At 45.9% G+C, this 21,502-nt stretch overlaps 1 protein-coding gene across 1 annotated transcript in view; it reads left to right on the forward strand.

The window, feature by feature from the left end:
- Positions 1-219: 219 nt before the first annotated feature.
- Positions 220-21,502, forward strand: part of LOC142492227 (vomeronasal type-2 receptor 26-like) — an 81,514-nt gene continuing 60,231 nt past the window's right edge. The window contains exons 1-5 of the mRNA XM_075594897.1: positions 220-281; positions 1,167-1,458; positions 3,636-4,454; positions 4,611-4,670; positions 6,202-6,429. Coding sequence (XP_075451012.1) covers positions 220-281; positions 1,167-1,458; positions 3,636-4,454; positions 4,611-4,670; positions 6,202-6,429 — 1,461 coding nt within the window. The remainder of the gene's footprint in view (positions 282-1,166; positions 1,459-3,635; positions 4,455-4,610; positions 4,671-6,201; positions 6,430-21,502) is intronic.

Consider the following 21,502-nt stretch of genomic DNA (forward strand, 5'->3'; position numbering starts at 1 on the left):
GCATCTTCAGGTACGCTGCGCTCAGTGCCATCTACCCCAGTCTACGCCCTTCTGTGCCCCTTTTTTCAGGTTCTCTACTACCACGGGACCCGCCGTCTTCCCGCTGCCCGCTCTGGATGCCTATGCAACTCGGAGTCCAGCGTCCTCGGCTACCCTCACAACAATGGCGCCCAACCGGAGGCTTGTGTTACCATTGCGGGTCTTCCAAGCAACTGACCCATGAATGTCCACCATGTCCGGGAAACGACCAAGCCCAGTGAGTATGAAGGGACTCTCCCTAGGTGCTAGATCTCCTTGTCCCCTTTCCAGGAAGGAACTTCAAAAAAGATTGACCATTCTCTCTCTGGTCATACCTTCCGCACCTCCACAGCAGCATTTATCGATTACGGCGCAGGAGGGAACTTCATGGACCAGACTTTCTCTGAACAGAACTAGATTCCATTCTTAAAGAAGAAGTGTCCCGTTGCCTTGGTCGGGATAGACAATCGTCCGCTCACCCCAGCATATATCTCCTTGGAGACTGGCCCCATCACCGTTTCTTCTCATTCCCACAAGCAAACCCTGGACTTTTACGTGATCCATGCTCCTGGTACACCGGTCACCCTTGGACTGGAAGACCTGGCATGGAACCGCCTCAACAAGCCGGGAGCTTTGAAACAGAAAATCCTTTCTGTTTTTGGCGCTGCAATCTGTGCAATAATAGGACCGTGTGCATTCGTGGCCCTGAATACATTAAGGCTAACTACATCTGTATCTTCATAAGGACATAACAATTAGAGGTTGTTCAATTATTATGCTTTTACTATAATTGTGCATGATGTGAAAACTACCAGGAAAGAAGAAAAGATCTCAAAATGTACAGTTAGAGAAGAGAAGGGAGTGGGGGATGTGATAGAAATTTTGAAATACTGTACCTCAAGGGTTTAAACAAACTACAGAAGAAAAGCACATTTCCGAGATCGAGAATTGTTAAAACAAGTGATCACACATTTAAACTTGAGATTGGGAGGCTCAGAGTAAAATGTGAGTACTTCTTTAAAGAAATAGTGGTGGATTCATGGAATAGTCTCCCAACAGAGCTGGTACAGGCTAATAAAGGAAGGAGCTCAACATAATACATATTACATTGTATAGCTTGCCATCCTATGTATCCTATCTTCTTACAGATATTCTATTCGTTATTTCCGACACTTCATGGCCTTTGTTTTCGCTGTTGAAGAGATAAATAAACAGTCAAAGCTCCTACCAAACATTACCCTTGGATTCCAAATTTACGACTCTTGTCTGATGGAAAATAAAGCCATAGAGAGTGCACTAAGCATATTAACAGGTGCGGTGAAAGCTGTTCCCAACTACAGCTGCAATTTCAATAGTAAAGTGGTGGCCTTTATAGGACACATGATGTCTTCATCCACCTACTCACTAGCAGGTCTTACTGGGATCTACAGATATCCACAGGTAAGCAGGAGATACAACTGGTGTATTCTGGTGTCAGGGTTTGTAGGCTGCAGTATTTCTTCTTTATGACTTTTTTTTCAAATAGAATAGACTGAAATGGTTCCTAAATTCCTGAATACTCAATTATAATAGGAATTATAGGACATCTCTGTAAGAGCTTTGCTTGCATATTTGAAATGTAAGTAAAGTAAAACTTAGCTAAAAAGAGAAGAAAACTGTCAAATACCCTCAATACTTTGAACATTTATTGCCAGGTCAACCTGTGGAAGATACAAAAAAGGGTGATCAGTGCGCAGCTAAAACATGGTAATACAAACAGTGCTATTAAATGCAGTGTAGCGTGAAAATAAACAATAGTTGAACCTTGTGAGGGAAGTCACTATAGTAGCGTCTGCAGCCTTTCTTGAGGGGTGGCTCGACACACCTTGAGCTGGAGAAAAGATATAAAGACAGGGTGCACAATACACATAGTGAAGCACAGTAAAAAAGATACATTTTACAAAAAGATTATAAGTTCTGCGTACATCAATGTTGATAAAAACAAGCACTGGATTAGTGAGGTTATCACACAGAGGGAGGGTTGGAATCACAGCTCTTCAACAGATAGGATGGAAGACACAGGATAGGAATCTCCGTGGATCCTTGAATTACGTTTCCCTCATCTCAGGGTAACCAGATGGTGGGGACAGATGAATAAGTCCCACAAAAATTCCCGTAGCGAGGCACAAATGACTCCTTGAGTCCCACAGCTGCAGAGCACCGACAGCACGCCTCTCAGTCCCGTGGGGCGCCTGCTGATGACGTCACAGGATTCTCTTCTATTGCAATGCGGAGAAGAGTGTCCACAGCGGCGTACAGCGCACAGGGCGGTGTGTGGCACACAAAACGGCAAGCGGTGATACAGGGGACAGGGAGGAATACACCAAGAATATACTTGGCTAGAGTTGGGTCAGACAAATGAGCATAAAGACCTTCCAACGCATTTTGTAACTGGTAGTTACTACTTTCCAGTTACGAAACGCATTGGAAGGACTTTATGCTCATTTGTCTTACCCAACTCTAGTCAATAAGTGCAGCAAAATCAGACAATAGGAAAGGGAATCCCTGTCCTGAAGAGCTTACAATCTAAGTGATTGGAGACTTACAGAGACAGCAGGTGAGGGAATAAGTGCGGTGGCTGGCAGTGCTTTGCCTCAGTGACTGTGGGTGTTGAACAATAGCCATGAGTTCAGGTTATTGGGATGTGTGATTTGTGAGGTAAGTTTTAAGGTTTGTCAGTATTAGATCAATCAGATAGGTTAACACCATTAGCAAGGAAAGAGTTGGTAGGGAGGCGAGGATGAGAGCAGTTCTTTATATGGCTGGGTCCAGTATTTGGAGAGATATCCCTTGCAGCAGGAAGGAGTAGATAGAGGTTGTGAATAGAGGATTTGTGGGTGTGTCTACTACACTGGCGACACGTTTTATTGAAACACGACTAGCACCGCAAGCCGGGGGATGCCCCGGCGTGCTAGCCGCACTCCCTCAGCGTGCCGCGCATCACCGATGCGCGGTCACGCGTCATCGGGTGCCTGCGCCCCCTGCACGCGCGTCCAGGGCTCCCCGAGGGAACCCTGGTGTCCCGCGATGTGGGGGACGGCGGCAGGGGGTTCCGGGGGACCCGGCGGACCCGGCAGCGGGAGGGAGAGCGCCCCTCCGGCGCGAGCCAGGTTACTGCTGCGGCCGAGAACGGGCAAATGCTCGAATAAACTCGGCCGCAGCAGTATTAAGGGGTAAAGAAGTTGTTGGGAGGGAGAGGTGTATAGATAATGGTGCAGTGCAGAGGGGAGGATAGAGGAAGAAATAGGGATAGGAGGGGAGAGGGGAAGTTGGAGAGAACAGAAGTGTTTACAAAGATGTGAAGAAACAGTATACAGAAAATGCAGTAGGGATAGCCTACTCAAACCTTGGAGACCTGGTATTTTTAACAGACTATAATGATAATAATTGTAAATATAATATTTGCATTCTTTCTTTCTTGTTCCTGAATATTCATGCTTTGGAGACAGAAGTATAAAACATTATCTGTATCTTGTCTTTATATATAAAGACATTCTTAAACAATGTGGTAATAATCTGATGTATTGGCTATCATGGTGTTGCCTGTCTTCATTATATTATTTTCCTGTTCTCTGCAGATCAGTTATGGAGCTATGGATCCCATTTTTAATGACAGAATACGATTTTCATCATTTTACCGCACTGTGCCCAATGAGCGAATCCAGTATAAGGCCATCATTCAGTTATTACAGCATTTTGGCTGGAACTGGGTTGGGATTATCACTTCAGATGATGAAAGTAACTACAGAGTCGGCAGGGAACTACGAGATGAAATAATTAACAGCGGAAGCTGTGTTGAATTCCTCATAACTGTTCTCGCTGAATACTGGTACAACAAACATCTGGATGTTGTCCTAAAATCCAGCTGTAAGGTGGTCATTGTATATACCAACCCAGCACGTTTAATATCTATTCTTTTATATTCTTCCCTTGTATCTGGATTAGGGAAAGTTTTAATTCTACCTGCCACATTGCTGATTTTCCCAGAATTACACGAGCTCTATGGCATTGAACAGTTGAGTGGCACTCTGAGGTTTTCTGTGCAAAGAGGGGATATCCCAGGTCTGCGAGATTTCCTACAAAGTGCAGATCCCTATAAATATCCAGACAATATATTTCTCAAGTATATCTGGGCAGGCACATTTCGTTGTTTGCCTCAAAATATGACATTATTTCCAGACCCTTATGAGACAATAATTCCAGTACCTGAATGTGAAGATAATAGTGACCTCAGTGTGTTGGATCCCTCTATCTACGATGTGAATAATTTCCGATTCACCCACAGCGTATATACAGCGGTTTATGCTGTTGCACATGCATTGCATGACATGTATTTACACACTAACAACAAGCTCCCAAAAACTGATATCCCAAGTCAGACCTGGCAGCCATGGATGGTAAATATTTTGGTGAACATGTATATCATGAATAGGGATGGATTTTCCTTGTGAAAATGAGCAAATATCAGAAAAAAAGTATGTACATGTGTTTTTACTAAAGTGTAATATAGGAATTTACATCTTAAATATTACACATTTTCTTGACTCCTTCAGGTTGGTGAGATTAATAGTTTGCATCACGCGACAGAAATTAAACAGAATCTGGCTACATCTGTACATAAGTTCAGAGAAAGGTGAAAAAAGGCGCTTCCGCAAAGAGTGGTCACTAACAATAAAGTGATCTGTATTAAGTGCTCTAATACACAGTAATAACTTCAAGTGACAGAGCTAAAATTACCATATAAACATAATTGTGCAAAAAATAGTGCCGCGAAAAACAAATATGGTTGTTACTCCCTGCTCAAACCCTCTGGTGGGTCCTGTCTCCGCTGGTCCCAAAACACTGCATTTCTTCTTACAATCCAGGTACAATGTAATGCTGTTCCCCCTGGATTGTGAGAAGAAATGCATCTGTACATAGAAAGGGAGAGAATATTACACAGGAGGGTTAAAAGGAAAATATTTTCATACTAGAAAATCCTTGATTTAAGTGATTATTTGCCTAATTATTTTGAATATAGTAATGTTAGCCAATCTGGCAATAACTCTTTATAATATGATATCAAATGAAATTGTCACTTTATTAATGGAATTGAGTGAGTAGGGGTGCTGCAATACTATGTAATTAAATAAAATAAAAGCAGCGCGATTGCCTGTTAGAGATGTGTAGGGAGAGGGACCGCTTCTGTCTGCTCTCACTGCACAGCTCTTCTAGACTGGTGTAGCCCGGTAGGATTAACACAGTGAGGGTCCCATTCAGAAGCAGGGACCCCGCTGTGTTAATCCTGATGGGAAATTAGTCTGGCCACGGGAAAGCCGCGAGCAGGCAGTGGTCAGGCAGCTTTCAACTGCGGTTTCCTGGCTGAATACTCAACAATACCTCTTACTGCCTCTGTAGTAAGTTACCAAAACCAATAAAACTGAATATACCAAAATAAAAATGTTTCACAAATGGCCCTAAAGTCTAGAAGTGTTTTTTATTTTTATTTTAAATATAAAGATACTGATTTATCTAAAACATGAAAACATTTTTACCAAACTAATTTTCTTCAAATTGTATTACAATGAGTCCTCGCTTATCCGACACAAAGCATCCCCGCAAACCCCTGTCGGATAGCAGATTGTCGGAATGCAGGACCAATGTTAACAGGTGGTGATTTCTGTCGAGTACGCGAAACTTGCGACGGATGATGCATTTATTTATTGCATTAGCCGCCATTGGAAATCTCGTCCGATGTAAAGCAAAACGTTGTGAACCAAGGACTACCTGTATATAGTTACTGTACTTCTAATAAGTAGGGCATGCTTAATGTCTATTGAGAATATCAATAGAAAAAGAGGAATCCTCATGGGATGAAGGCGCTGCACAGTAAGATGCACGAGAAAGCCTTCCCTGTCGCTGCTCCCAAACTCCAACCGCGGAGAATCAGACCTCCTGAATCAGCAGGTGAGCTACAGTACCCAGGGAAACACCCATGTAGTTGCCAGATCTTCCGTGGCAGGGGGGAACAGGTGCTACATATACAAGAAAGGTTTTTAGATTATCCAACTGAACAATGATCAAATGTAATCACTGTGGGAAACACTATAAAGATGAGGACATAATCATCGTCCTGCAATATATTTGTTTTTTCTTTCTATTTAGGTAAACTATTACTTGAAAAAAGTTCATTTCAAAACCCCTGGGGGTGAGGAAGTATTCTTTGATGATGAGGAAAACTCTTTTGCAAAGTTTGACATTCTAAACTACATTATACTGCCTAACAAGACTGTGAGAGAAATTCAAGTTGGACATTTTTATTCGACTGGAAGTCAAGGTTCTCAAATCCTAATCAATGACAGTGCAATTCAATGGAATTCTTCATTTACTGAGGTAAGAAACAATTCTTTATTTAGGAAGATGAGTAGCTGTAACGATCGTGCTCGCCAGAAACCGGGACCGGGCCACGGGGCTGAGTTGGGGATATGAAAACATTGACCTTAGGCCTCAAAGCCGGTTCAGGATTGCGCAGTCCATAGTCAAACATAGCCAGATCAGGATTGGAGAAAGCAGGGTTAGCGTTATCCAGGCAGGGGTCAAGGCAGGCGGCACAGGAGCGGTGGTCGAGGAAACGAGCCGAGGTCATCAATCAGCAATATTGGGTGAAGCTACTTCAGCATAAAAGGCAAGAACCTTGAGTGAAGCCACTTCAGCGGAGACGCTTCAGCGAATTAGCTGCAGTGCGACAGGTAAAAGGCAGGAGTCACAGGAACCAGAAGCTTCAGTACAGGGACTTCAGCAAAGGAACAAACTCCACTTGGAGGAAGCAGGAACCAGAAGCCACAGTACTGGGAATCCAACGCTTCAGCACGGGAAGGCAGAAAAAGTTCAAAGAAGCTGCTTCCGTGTGGCAGGGTTTCTGGAAGGAGGGAACAGGAACAGTGAAGGATGAAGGCCACAGGAACCAGGGGTGCAGGCACGCCACAGGAAACACTGGGGGAACCAGCGTAGCCGCTTCAGCACGACAAAGGCGAAGTCTGCCAGGAACAAGGAAAGTAGCGCCGGGGCTGCTATGCAAGAAGGCCTTGGGAAGCTGTGGAAAAGGAACAGGAGAAAAGGCACAAAGGGCCTAGCAGGCCAAACAGAGAGTCTGTGACAAGCACAGATACTTGTAACTGGTATTGCAAAGTCTATGTCCAGCAACTTCCTGAAGGCAGGGTAGTAACTAAATAGCACAGAAGGCCAATCAGGCCAGAGCTGCAAAGGAGGCAGCAAGAGGCAGGTGATTGCAGAAGCAGGGAAAAGTTTGTCTGGAACCAGCCAAGTTCCTGAAGGATTGGTTCCAGCCAAACCCAGGAGCGGATTCCTCACAGTAGCCCAAATGAAGGGAATATATATTCTTATTCTGTAAGGAAGCATTTCATCAGAGAACATACTTAAATAGATGACAGAATACATGCTTATTGTAATTTAGAGCAGTGAGTCACGGTTAGCAGCCTTTAAGGCTTAAAGTAAACAAAGCTGCTAGTGACATTGCCCTTAAACAAAGAAACCAGGAGGGTAATATTCGGCACACTGCCTTCCCTTTACTTGGTTTTGGTTGTGTGCATCAATAGAAAAAATGTATTAAATATATGAAAAAATGTTAGGACCCAAAAACATATAACATGAAGTATACAAAAATAAAAAATAAAATATAAAGTAAAAATATATAGTGATATAATAAGTCCAGCAAAATAAAAGTCCCAATGGTTAATGCACAGAGCAGGAAACAGGGAGAATCTTTAGTTGCACAACGACCTCCCTTTCAAACCTGCATAGACAAAGAAAAAAGAAAATAGCGCCCAAACCTAGTGCATTACTGTTAAAAAAAAAAAAAATTAAATCCAAGGCTCACAAATTAAAACTCACAAAGTATTTGTAAAAGTGTATTATGAGAATTATACTCATGCTCCGATTAATGGTTAGAACTCTGCTCCTCTCCTCCACTGCTCCGAACGATCATGCTGACTACCACAAGCCTCCGTCCAGCAGGAACTCACGCTGTCAGTCACGTCAAACTCTTCCTCCGGAAGCAGACCTCCGGTGTCTTCGGTTCCGGGCAGGGATTGAATTCAATGTAAAAGTGGGTATACTTGATATTATGGTGTCAGTAAATCACGGATGAACACCTAGACATCAGCATCACATGCGACCCTACGCGTTTCTTCAGATATACTGATTTTGTCAGGGGATGAATTCTGGGTATATTGGTTGCTGCTATTTATATTCAGAAAATAACAAATTAAGAAATGCTAGCTAGAAACTCATGTGCATAGTATATCCACTAATGACTAATTTCAATCTCATAAACATAAATGCTCTAATCAATATGCCAAATAGTTAAGCATAATATATAATATAAATAATGTAAATATAAAAAATATATAAATTGCAACTCAAAAACTCAAAAAATAGTACAGTAATTAGGCAAGATGACAAGGGGAGGGGAATTGTCCTCCAAGACAGGGCTGATTATGTGACAGAGGCGACTCATTTGCTAGGAGATAGTACATCCTATATGGTATTTGCTAATGACACAATGGAAGATTATCAAAAATAATTTAAAAACCTTCTAATAGAGGCAAAATATATGCAAGTTATTACAAAATCAGAGAGTTTTAGTACAAGCTGGAGACAATCTAGTACAAGCTAGAGTTATTATTTAAACGTCATCCTAGAACTCCGGTGTTCTATCATAAAACAAAATTACTTAGGAGTATTAAACAACCGCTAGGGAGAACTATTGTTTCGGGAGTGGAGTCGATGACGTCCAGCATGTCTTAGTATATAATCTTGTATAGCTCCAAAAATAGCGATACAGAGACTCTGAGAAATGATCTGAGAGACCCAAAAATGAAAAGTATATGACATATATGAAGTCCAAAAGATGGTTCTTAATCCGCAGCAAATCAGGTTATAGGTTCTTGGGCAAATAAAATCGCCAATTGTGTACAATGAAGGACTGAACTAACAGGGAAAGATGGACCCAATAAGAAAGTAGCTAGAGAAACTAGAGCCAGCCTTGAACTGAACCCATAGTAACTCATTAGCATAAATATCTCGGTCCTAGCTTCTGCATCCCTTTATGTCCAAAGATATTGAGGTAAATACCTGTGTTCTTGAAATAAAGCCTTGTAGGATCCCGCGTGCTGAAGCTGTGGTGATACCGAAGCCTCAGACGTCTGGGAAAAACTTCAGGCTGCACACATGGAGGTGCCCGCCTCCTCTCAGCGTTCTCCCATGAGGCATAGCGATTTGCCGAAACCTGCGCTGCGGAAGTGCGTCACTCCAATCATGGGGCAGTAGAAATTGAAAAAATTGGTGGAACAGCAGGAACCCAGAGAAAGCACTGATCAACTCACCAGAGGTAGCAAAAAATAAAAAAAGTTTATTGAATTACATTGTTAAAAACAAAAAACAAACTAACATAAAATCTCCTACATGTTTCAGGCTCTCCAGCCCTTTCTGAAGGAGTAACTGTCTTAGTATGTAGACTTTTTTCTACAGTCCATTGTGGTCAAATTGAGATCTTATATTAGGGACATGCTGCACCTCATCAACTCCATCTCTGAGATTACATGGAAATCTACATCTGTGCAAAATGTGATGTGGCCTCGTGGTATACTTGTATAAATCACACCAAAGGATTATTGGCTGTGTCACATTTTCTGGAAAAAGACACTCAATTTAAAAATACACAAAGAGCGTTTATTTTGAAAGCTATCCATTTCATTTGGAACATAATTATTTTTTATGTGAAGATATTTATTATTTACAGGTCTGTGGAACGGCCATTGGCACCAGATTTGCCCCCAGCTCTGTTAACCTATATATGGGATTGTGGGAGAATTCCCATATGTGGGGTAATGCTAGGCTTGTGGCGGTCTGGTGTTCTATGCCCGTTTCATAGACAACATTTTGGTTATTTGGGACGGAGAATTAGAGGAGCTGACTAGCATATTACAGTCATTCAAAAACAATGACATGGGTCTACGGTTTACATTTCAGATAGACAAATACAAAATGAATGTCACGGGAGACCAAGACTTATCCACACATTAATTCCTGGGATTCTGGATTGAGCAAAACAAGGAGGGTAAAATAAATTGTAATTTATTTCCTTTTAAGACAGACACAAAATTCTTCACAATTACACTGAAAATACAGTTACTGGGTTGGGGAAACGAAATAAAATGTCCACGAAATGAACAACTTGAAGACAAAGTCTCTGGACACCCCTGCACGCATGCAAGTGGGTTAGCAAATTGAGCCGTGCGAGAATCCTTGGATAGGGGCGCAACTTGCCAGCCCTTTATCTCCGCCATAAGGAAAAAGTTTGTAACGTCCTTACAGGATTCATTCGGGAATCCTTAGTTCTACCGAATTCCAGAAGAGGGGCACAATCCTTGGTTACGATGTAATTAACCCCTCACATTCCGGAACCACTGACCCTGTACTTGGTGAATCTTGAGATTGAACTTCAGATGAATCTCACAGGGACTGGGCAGCAGGCATCTTTATAGGGTTAAGGGTCCCATAACTAACATACACAACCAATCCCTCCCTTGGGAACACTTTTCCCACCTATCCTAGACTTGCCAGGAGTTCCGAGAATGGGCAGAAGTTGCTTCCCGGTTTGCTAAGAGCATACGCTAAGGTGACACCTAAGCTGCTTAGCATACCGGGCCCAACCTCTTACCTGGCAACAGTAAGTCTGGGATTTGACTACAAGGTGTGACTAGCCCATATGTTGCACCAGGATCTTGCACTTTACAATATCCCGGACGGCCTAAGACCTAGGGTCTCTGAGGCTTTTCAACTCCGGACTTCTCTAGACACTGGGGCACCTACTTAGCAGGGTGCTCTTGAACTACGGAGAGGAAAAATCCCTCAGCTCATGCATCCATAACACCTTGATATATTAATGGATTCATTGCCGGGCTGACAGGAAAAGGTTCCTGTCCCCACATTTTAAAACAGCAAGGAAACACATTTTAATTTTATATGTGGTTTCTACATGTGTGACAAATATAAAACAAATATGCTGTGTGAGTATGTTCGCAGCTGCTTGGCTTCCTAATATTAGAGTGCTAGCTCCTTCCTAGAGCGAGTTAGCCACTTAATTGAATGTGTTCTGTGATGTGGTCTGCGGTTTGACCTACATTCGGTCTCTGCTCCATCGATAACCGCAGACATCCTTTCCCCATTCACGTTAAGTGGATAACAAGACGGCCGGACACATTGTTGCGAGTAAGCACTTCAACCTTAGACCGCAGACCACTTATCCAATTGAGTTTGTGGTATAGACGTCTGTGGTTTAGGCAGTAATACTCAGCTTCAATGGGGCCACTCGCTCACGGCACGCTTCTTCAATCAGCGCTTGGTTGAGCACTAGGAGATCCACCTTGTGTCGTGAATACAATTGGCACATTCTACATACATTTCAATCACTGCAACTAGGTACTGAGCTGCAAAACAGGGACAATAAAGATGGTGTAGAGGAAAACATGTCATTGTGGTGAACAAACAATTAACCCCTTCAGTCCCAAAGCAATTTAGGGTTTACAAGCTGGGTATAATACCTTTATTATTGGCCTGGTTAACACCCTATCGCCACACCTCCCCACCTCAACGTGCAGGCTGTGGCCCGGCCACCTCGTCCGGTGGTTGGGCTAGCCTGGCATCTCTTGAGGAAATTAGTTCGCAAGGTTTGTCCTGCCGGGAAAGGCCATCTGCATTCCCATTTTCACTGTCTTTCTTGTGCTGGATGGTGAAATCAAATTCCTGCAAAGCAAGACTCCAGCGCAGAAACTTGGCATTTTCCCCTGACACCCTTTGAAGCCAACTTAACGGGTTGAGGTCCGTGATCACAGTGAATGGGCGACCGTACAGATAAGGCTGCAGCTTTCGCAAATCCCACACAATCTCAAAACACTCTTTCTCAATCGTGGCATAAGCCACTTCTCTGGGCAGTAGTTTTCTGCTCAGATACACTACTGGATGTTCACTGCCATCCTCCCCCACTTGGCTGAGTACAAAGCTAATGCTATAGTCCGAGGCATCTGTCTGCACAAAAAACTTTTTGGAGTAGTCTGGCGCAGCAAGGATAGGGGCACTGGCCAGTGCAGTCTTCAGGGCCTGGAACGAGGCTTCACAGGCAGGAGACCAGACAACCAATACTGACAGTCGCTTTTGTGTCAAGTAGGTCAGGGGTTTGGCCAAAACGCTGTTCTGAGCGCCAAACTTTCTGTAATAGCCTGCAGTGCCTAAAAAAGCCTAAAAAGGTGCCTGCTTCTTGGTCTTGGGAACAGTCCACTGCACTATTGCTTCCACTTTGACTGGCTCTGGTTTGAGGTGCCAGCCACCCACCCGGTACCCCAGGGACTTCAGCCATCGCTACTAAGCACTTGGTGGGTTTCAATGTGAGTCCCGCTTCCCTGATTCTAGCTAGCACCGCAGCTACATGTACTAAGTGTGTGTCTCACGAATTGCTAAACACTACAATGTCATCCAGGTATGCCCTTGCAAACCCCTTCATGCCCTCCAGTAACCGATTGACCAGGCGTTTGAAGGTAGCCGGGGTATTCTTCATCCCGAATGGCATCACTAAGAATTCATAGAGGCCACTCAGGGTAATGAATGCTGACTTCTCCCTTGTCTCCGTGTTCAAGGGATCTGCCAGTAACCTTTACTGAGATCCATGGTGGTCAGATACTTTGCCCCCGCGAGTTCATCCAGCAAATCGTCCATGCGAAGCATGGGATTAGCATCTTTCACTGTTCCTGCATTGAGCTGCCGGTAGTCCACACAGAACCGGGTGGTTATAAGGAATCCGCTTCTGGCTTTGATTCTAGTCTTGCAGTCCTCTGCAGTTTACAAAGTTTCCCTCTGGCAATCAATGGCACATGTGCTGCCTCTCACTGCAGCTTCAGCCCTGTGCTCTGTCATTGGAGGAATGCTCACACACCTCCCTCCTGTGATTGGCTTGCCGCCCTTTATATGCTGGGCTAATTCAGTGCCGAGAATAATCCTACTCTGGATGTCACAGTGTGCTGCCACAAGCCCCCTGGCTTGCCCTGTTCCTGTTACTAGTTCATGCTTTAGCTATAGTTCCTAGTTCTATGCATTAGTTCCTGTTTCCTGTGACCTGCTGCTACTTTCCACGCAGAGGTCTGTGTTCCCTGTGACCTGCTGCAACTCTCCACACAGAGGTCTGTGTACCTGTTTACTGAGGCCTGCTGCACAATCCCTTTTGCAGAGGCCTACTTTGGACTCATGTGCTGAAGCGCTGGATTTCCCGGCGCTGCCCCGCGATGTTCTGCGTCCAGCCTGCTGTCTCCCCCTACAGAGACTAGTGTCATGAGCCGTGCCCGCTCCTCGCGCAGAAGCCACTCCCACAATCTTGCTCTTACGCTGAAGCAGAGTACCCGTCTAACCGTTGCATAACTCCTGCCTGAATCACGATGAGGCTGCCTTCTCTGATCCTGACCCTGGCTTGTCCTCAGACTATGCTGTCTTCTCCTGTCTGGACCCGGTCTTGTTTTACCATTGACATTGCACTTCGGCTCCAGCTCTGAGGCCTAAGGTCGGTGATTATGTAACCCCACCTCACGGTCTGGTCCCGGTTTGTGGCGAGCACGTCCGTGACAGTGGTCCCATCCTTCTTAGGTACCAGGACTACCGGACAAGCCCAAGGGCTCTGGGACACTACAATTACCCCTAGGGCCAGCATCACTTCTACGTCCCTATCTATACTGCCCTTGGTCTCTGCTGATACCCGATAGGATGTTTATGCAGAGGGCTCAGATCGCCTGTGAGCACCGGGTGATCTGTGATTTGTGTTATGCCAGGTTTGCCCGTGAACAGAACCCTACACTCTTCTAGCATTGCTTTGGCTTCTGCTCTCTGCCTGGCACTTAATTGAGACCTTATCTCAACTTGCTCTACAGTACCCTCCTGCCTAGACTCACCTAAGAAATGTGGCAGAGAATTGCTCACCAGATCCCCCATCGGTGGGCTACAAATGGCCAGCACTGAGTCCACACTCCTTCAACATGTTATTTACTCCTTCAACATGTTATATGATAGGTCTCATTTCTCTCAGCATCTATCTGTGCAACATAGTTACACTTGTTCACATTTTGGAGCACCGGATACGGTCCTGACCAGGCAGCCATTAATTTGTTCTCCTGAGTAGGTTTTAGAACAAGTACTTGCTGTCCTGGGATGAATTCTCTGCTATGGGCGTTCTGATCATACCAAGTTTTCTGCAGCCCTAAGGTTGTCCTATGCCAACCCCATGAGCATTTCTAACCGGTCTCTGAGATCTACCACATATTGAAGCACAGAAGCATCAGTATTGGTAGTCTCCCATTCCCATCCCTCACGGAATAGGTCCAGAGGTCCCCGTACCCTGTGACCATATAGTAACTCAAAGGGAGAAAAGTCTGTAGATTCTTTTGGTACCTCTCGGTATGCAAACAGCAAGTGCTGCAGGTGACCTCATCTTACCCCTTGGTCCCTTGCTCTCTATACAGGAGCCTGCTGTGCCACAAGAAGTAATCAGACCCATCACCTGGCTTAGATTCGGTTGCCTGAAGTCTCAAGCCCTCCAAGCTGGGGTCTGATCGCCCCGCATCCCCAAAACTGGGTACCTAATCAAGCCGATTGTCAAGCCTATGTTGGGGGGACTGGGAACAGGTACAGAGAACAGTATATCAGGGTCAGTAGGTGACTTTGTCTGGCTTACCTGTCTGGTCTCTGAAGAGATCCAGGGGAGCGTAGCCAGATGCCCAAAAAAAGAAGAAATGTGGATAGTGTAATACAGTAACAACGTGTCAATAAAAATATAAAGAGCTTTCAAATTCCTACTCACAAACGAAGTAGAAAAATGAGCATATGTGCCAATCTGGAACTGTGAACCATCCCAGTCTGAATGGTGTGGTATAAACGGTCAGCAATCTCAGAGAAAAGAGAGAACAGCCATGGTGCAGATAGAATAACAACATTTATCAATAGAAAGGTCACAAGTGGAGGCTTACATAGGTCTAGAAAGTAAAGGCAGTAAACTGATGGGTCTTTCAGTGTGTCGCAACTCTCACCGCCCGGTACACACTGCTCACAGCTCTCGCGTGCGTCTGGACACCGTGACGTCACTTCCGGATTGTGTCGTCACAGCTCGCCGGAACGGAGGACACCATCAGGAATCCCTCTGCTTCTCTTCCTCCTTTAAGATGGCTAAATTTTGTTATTCTATCTGCACCATGGCTGTTCTCTCTTTTCTCTGAGATTGCTGACCGTTTATAACACACCATCCAGACTGGGATGATTCACAGTTCCAGATTGGCACATAAACTCATTTTTCTACTTCGTTTGTGAGTAGGAATTTGGAAGCTCTTTATATTTTTATTGACAAGTTGTTACTGTATTACACTATCCACATTTCTTCATTTTTTGGGCATCTGCGACGCTCCCTTGGATTTTGATCAGCAGTGCACCTTTCAGACTTTTAAAACAGTCTTTTCAACAGGGTCGAGTGATAAGTGGTTTTTGCCTTTGTATTTCACTTATTTTATTATTTATATGATTCACTGTTCACTGTTGTTTATACACTTATTGAATATTTATCACTATTGATTTATTTATTCACTTCATTGTTTTTTTGGGGGGTTAAGTAGAGCGCCATCTAGAATTTGTTCTATACTGGTCTCTGAAGAGACCCTGGGAACAGTAGGTCCCAAATGCAGGGGGACAGGGGTTGAATCTGCTGCAAGCTTGGCTGACAGGCTCCTGGTGATCGCTGCACATGGTCCAGCTCGGCTGTAAACACACAGGTAACATGCCCCAGGTCATTGCCATGGAGGACCTCAGCATCTAACCTGGGCAATACCCCTATCTCCCTCATACCACGTCCGGAACCCCAATCCAAAAAGACCGGGCAACCTGGAGTGACAGCGGTCCTCCATCTAGCATGGTCACTTTCATCCCGGTTCCCGGGAGCAAATCTTCTGGCCGCACCATATCAGGGCATACCAGGGTAACGGTGGCACCGGAGTCTAGCAAGCCATTCGCCTGCCGGTCCCTAATGGTCACCCTCCGCAGATGCTTCTGCAAGACATCATTGGGCTGCATCCTGACTGGTGCAATGTGATGTCTTACGATCTCCGCTGCTTGTTCCGTGGTGGCAAGTGCAGGTTCTCCCGTGGATGTCCCTCTGTGGGTTGATTCCATGGCTATGCTTGGTTCCTCTGTGTGTGCCAGCTGCACACGGGCGACCGGCCTCAAAGCTTGTGATCGTTGCCCCAGATGGGATCCCCCGGACTGGTCCAGGTCTGTGCAGTCTGACCTGAGATGACCGACCTTGTTGCAGGATAAACACCGCCTCTCATGTCTACATTCTGCATCTTTTGGTATGTTGCCTTCTGCCGCAGGCTTGTGGGTCCACTGAGGGGTGGTTTTGGCTCCATTGGCCGGGCTGGCTGCATCTTTAGTTGCCGCTTCTTGCTCATCAAAGCCCTGCTGGTCACATACTCATCTGCCATCCTCGCAGCAGCTATATGGGTTTTAGGTTTATGGTCAAAGATCCATGCCCTCATGTCTGAGGGAAGCTGCTGCAGAAGTTGCTCCTGTACAACCAAGTCCATTAAGGTAAGGAACTGGTCAACCCCATAACCCGCCACCCACTGATTTGCATACAATGCCTGGAACTTGCCCCGGTAGGCTTCGGGGGTGAGGGCATACTGGGCGAGCAACAGGCTTTTAACATGACTGTTGCAATTGGCTTCCACACATGGAATGCCCTGCACAGTTCATTTGGTTCTGCCGGACAATAAGGGACGCAGTCTCCGAACTTCATCGTGGGACTTTGTAGGAGTCACACTACATTTCAAAGTCATTGAGGAATGTGTCTATCTAGTCCGTGCCATCCACAAATTTGCTTAAACTGTGGTGGTCAACCTTTGGAATATTCTGTTTTCTGTTGACAAGGTGAGAGTGGGGGGCTTTTCCATGCAGTGCTCTGCTGCTGTAGCCCCCTTTCCCCATGCGGCAAGGAAAGCTGTGAGCCCAGGGGTGGCAATTCCAGCAGCTGCAACGACTACTTCCTCCACACCCACTGGCACCAAGCCACCAATATCCAGGTGGTCTCCCGCTCTCTCCCAATGTCATTGCAGCACTGGAGCTGGATTAACCTCCTGCACTCCGGGCTGATTGGTGTCCGCTGCCACTACAGCTGAGGGGCTATGCCCGTCCAGTGGAGCCATTTGGGCTTCATGATTCTCCAAGTCCTCCTCCAGTTGCCCCTTTACCCGACCATCTGTCGGTAGTCCATAGCCTGCACACCTTGCCACGATTTTTTCTCTGTTCCAGGACCAGAACCATCCTGAATGTAAACTCATGTTGTGATGTTAGCACACGGATATGGGTAAAGGGAACTGTAAACGAAATTGAGGGTAAAAAGCGCATTAATAAAGGCAGTATGCGCGGCTGTTTATCCCTATTTTGCATTGGGTCTGAAGGGGTTAATTTTATATGCACCATACATGTACTGGTCTCCCCTCTGTCCCTTTTTGTCCCCATTTTGCAGGATTATATATACCTGCGGTAACCTATTACATTGTGCGCCTGCATTACTGGTTTTGGGACACAAGATGCCGCTGCGAGAGCCAAACCGCAAGTTAATTGGAGAAGCGTGGTGTTCCATTGAAACGTATACAGTAGGTATCCCTTACTGAGGCTTGAACTCATAACCACATGGTCAATTGAATCAAAGGGTTGCGGTTTCCAGTCTCAAGTGGGTATCGGATACAATGTATCCCCCTCCCGGTTAGTAGCGTAACTTGAATGGCGGCTGGCAATTGGCGTGGGAACTCGGTCAATTGACGTGGGATCTCGGTTAACCGCAAGTCAATTGACGTGAGAAGCCCATAGCCCAGCATTGCCAGTTCAAGGAGATGCTCTAACTAGGGAACAGGAAGGGCTAGCAACTTGAAATTTGGTGTGTAGCCCCAGAGTAACATCCCAAGCACCCACATATTAAAAATATAATTTTAGTATAAGTGGAACATGTATTTTTTAATAATGTACCTTTTCTGGCTGCAGTTTTAAATGGACAGGCAGGATGAGTTTTTTTCTACTGTCATTGTGATGCACTCAGGGACCAAATGTTTTAACACCCATGAGCTGGGGCACTTTCCTATGCAGACTTCATAGACCCCCTGCTGCGGCAATTCCTCTGAGTCTAGGGAAGTGTTGCATATGAAAGCCCCAGAGCCAGGATATGTGACTTAGCCAGGATGCCCGCTGAATGGGAGATCCTGTTAGCCACCTGGGCTAGTTCACACCCTGAGTCCCACTCCAAGCCTGGGAGATGCCAGGTAAAAAGGGGAGTACACATATATTAAGCAGCCAATGTGTCAATGTCGCACAGGTGCTGTATTAACCGGAAATCCCTGTAGTGCCCACTCTGCAAACTGTGGGCAAGTAGTGGATTTGAGAGTGGGGAAATTCCCACGAAGGGGATTGGGCAGGTGTGTTGTAGATATGATAGCAGACCCTATATACATGCTCCCCAAGCTATCCCCGTTGTCTTTTATTTTTATTCTACAATGTGAATGGATTTCCACCGCTCTTCTAATAGCGGAAAAGAGCAGGAGCAACGAATCCAGAACGCAACAAGTTAATTACATCGGAACCAAGGACATAACTCTGCTTCAGGAATTCGTTAGTGCTGGGAGTTATGTAACTAACCCCAATGGACCAGAATAAACTTTGTCATATTCACGGACATATTGGGCTTTGCACCCCTTGCAAAAGAATTGCATATTAAAAGACAATATTCCGGTGCTTTGTTTTATTTATGGACATTCTATCCTGTTCTCTTCTTCAGTGTGAGGATTAGGGGGTCTCGGCAACCACAGCGTGAATCTCCCTTACCTCCTGCTGCTTCTGCTGCCGTGGGACGTCCCCCTCGCAGGCTCCATCCACCCCCCGTTGCCCTGGGGCATCCCCGCCATCTCCGGCGGCCCGCCTCTGCTCCGCAGGTACTTTCCTCTCACACAGCTGCTTTTAGTCCTTAGTGCGTGCTTGGAAAGCGCGAGCCGGGTGAAGATAATTTATTCACTGCAGTAGCAGTGAAACCACGCCCCCAACTTACCTGCAGGCTATTACCCCAGACCAAACTTGCTCCCCTGCCTGCCAATCAAGGGGACCTTTCCAGGAGAGCTCCATGCGCTCCTCCAGGCCTGCCTCCGCTCCCAATTGGTCAGCCGCACTATATATTGCCTGTCTTGCAATTTCCACATTGCTCGACATAGTATCTCTTGTGGATGTCTATTCTGGCTCTATCTCGTCTTCGCTTATTCAGGTTACAACTCGGCGTGGCAGACTACAGTCTCTGGCTCTCGAACTTTAGCTCTCGACCCCGGCTCCCTTTTGACTACGCGGTTTCTCACATCCCTCGATCTCAGATTGGACTCCGACCTTCAAAATCTCTCCTTTCCCTGACCTTGGATAACGGCAACTACTACTTCTCTTCTTTTACCGTTACCGGCAAGTATTTTGATAGCTATTTCCACCTGGCCAAGCAACACCCTAACACCACACTCTAGACACGATCCTTCTGCTGTGGGTGCTTGCACATATACATCCCCACCTCAGTACAAGGGCCGGGTCTGGTCTGAGGGCAGCACCGGAGTAACATTATGTTGAGCCCACAAGACGCAGATCAGACTGAACGTGGCAGCATGATATCGGCCATGTATCAGCAAATCCAGATCATGACCGATCAGCTTGTTCTTCTCACCAGACAGGTAGAAGATCTCTCTTTACAGGCACCCCCTGTGGTACCACCTCCGGCACATGTGGAACCGGCGGGCGCCGCAGCACCGGGCCCAAAGATCCCGTAGAATGGGGGCCCGCACGCCTGCCACGGATTTCTCAAGCAATGTGAGATCCAGTTTAAGATGGCTCCGCAGCAGTATTCCTCCAGACATAAGAAGGTGGCGTATGTCTACAGCCTACTCACGGGAAATGCCCTGGCCTGGGCCTCCCCGATTTGGGAACTACGTCCCGAAGTTACTCGAGATTATGCGACATTTAGACGAGACTTTCGTCAGGTCTTTAATTCCCCCGCACGACAGGAGACTCCTTCTGACTCCTTGCTTCAGCTTTCACACGGACGTCGGCCCGTGGCCCAGTATGCCTTGGAGTTCAGGACCCCAGCAGCTGACACTCTGTGGTGTCAAGAGGCTTTAGTGGCAGTTTTTTGGCAAGGACTAACGAATTCCGTAAAGGACGAGCTTGCCTCAAAACCCAGGTCAGGACTTCTGAAGGAACTTATCTCCCAGGCAATTTGGGTGGACCAACGTCTCCAGGTACGCCACTCCGAGCACAAGCACATCTGATTTGTACCTTTTCGTGCCCCCTTTACCAGGTTCTCTTCACCCACGAGACGTACCACTTCTCCGCTGCCCGCTCTGGAGGCTCCAGAACTGATGCAACTCGGAGTTCAATGCACTCGGGCCTATACAACATTTCCGCAGACTCAGTGGATTATGCTTTTACTGCGATCCTCTGAGCATCTGATTCGCGAATGTCCTCTGTGTCTGGAAAACGACCAAGCCCAGTGAGTATGAAGGGGCGCTCCCTGGGTGCTAATTCTCCCTGTCCCCTTTCCAAGAAGGAACTTCCTAAAAGTTCACTATTCCCATTTCCCTCTCTGGTCCTACCATTCAGACATCTACAACGGCATTAATCGATTCGGCGCAGGAAGAAACATCGTGGACCAGAAGTTCTCAGAATTTAACCAGATTCCACTCATTAAGAAGAAGTCTCTTGTTGCCTTGTTAGGGATCGACCGCCTTCAACACCCGTAGCGGTCACTTCGAATATCTCGTGATGCCCTTCAGCTTATGCAACACCCCGGCGGTCTTTCAGGACTTTATCAATGACATTTTTCGGGATGTCTTTAACCTTTTTGTAATTGTTTATCTGGACGACATTCTTATTTTTTCTAACAATCTACAGGATCATATCACTCATACGAAGTTTGTCCTCTCCCGCCTCCGAGAGAATCGCTTGTTAGCCAAAATGGAGAAATGTCTCTTTAACCAGACTTCCACCTCTTTTCTTGGCTATATTATTTCCGACAGGGGATTTGCCATGGATCCAGAGAAACTGAGAGCCGTAGTGGATTGGCCGCAACCCGATTCCCTCAAGTCCATTCAGCGGTTTCTAGGGTTTTCCAATTATTACCGGAAATTTATTCGCAACTTTTCAACCATCATCGCTCCGATCACGGCACTGACCCGAAAAGGAGCTGATCCTTCAGCTTGGTCACCTGAGGCAGTAACGGCTTTCAAAACATTGAAACAAGCATTTGCCTCAGCTCCCATCCTCCACCACCCGGACACCAATTTTCCATTTA

The sequence above is a fragment of the Ascaphus truei genome, chromosome 4, assembly GCF_040206685.1.
Source record: "Ascaphus truei isolate aAscTru1 chromosome 4, aAscTru1.hap1, whole genome shotgun sequence".
NCBI lineage: Eukaryota > Metazoa > Chordata > Amphibia > Anura > Ascaphidae > Ascaphus > Ascaphus truei.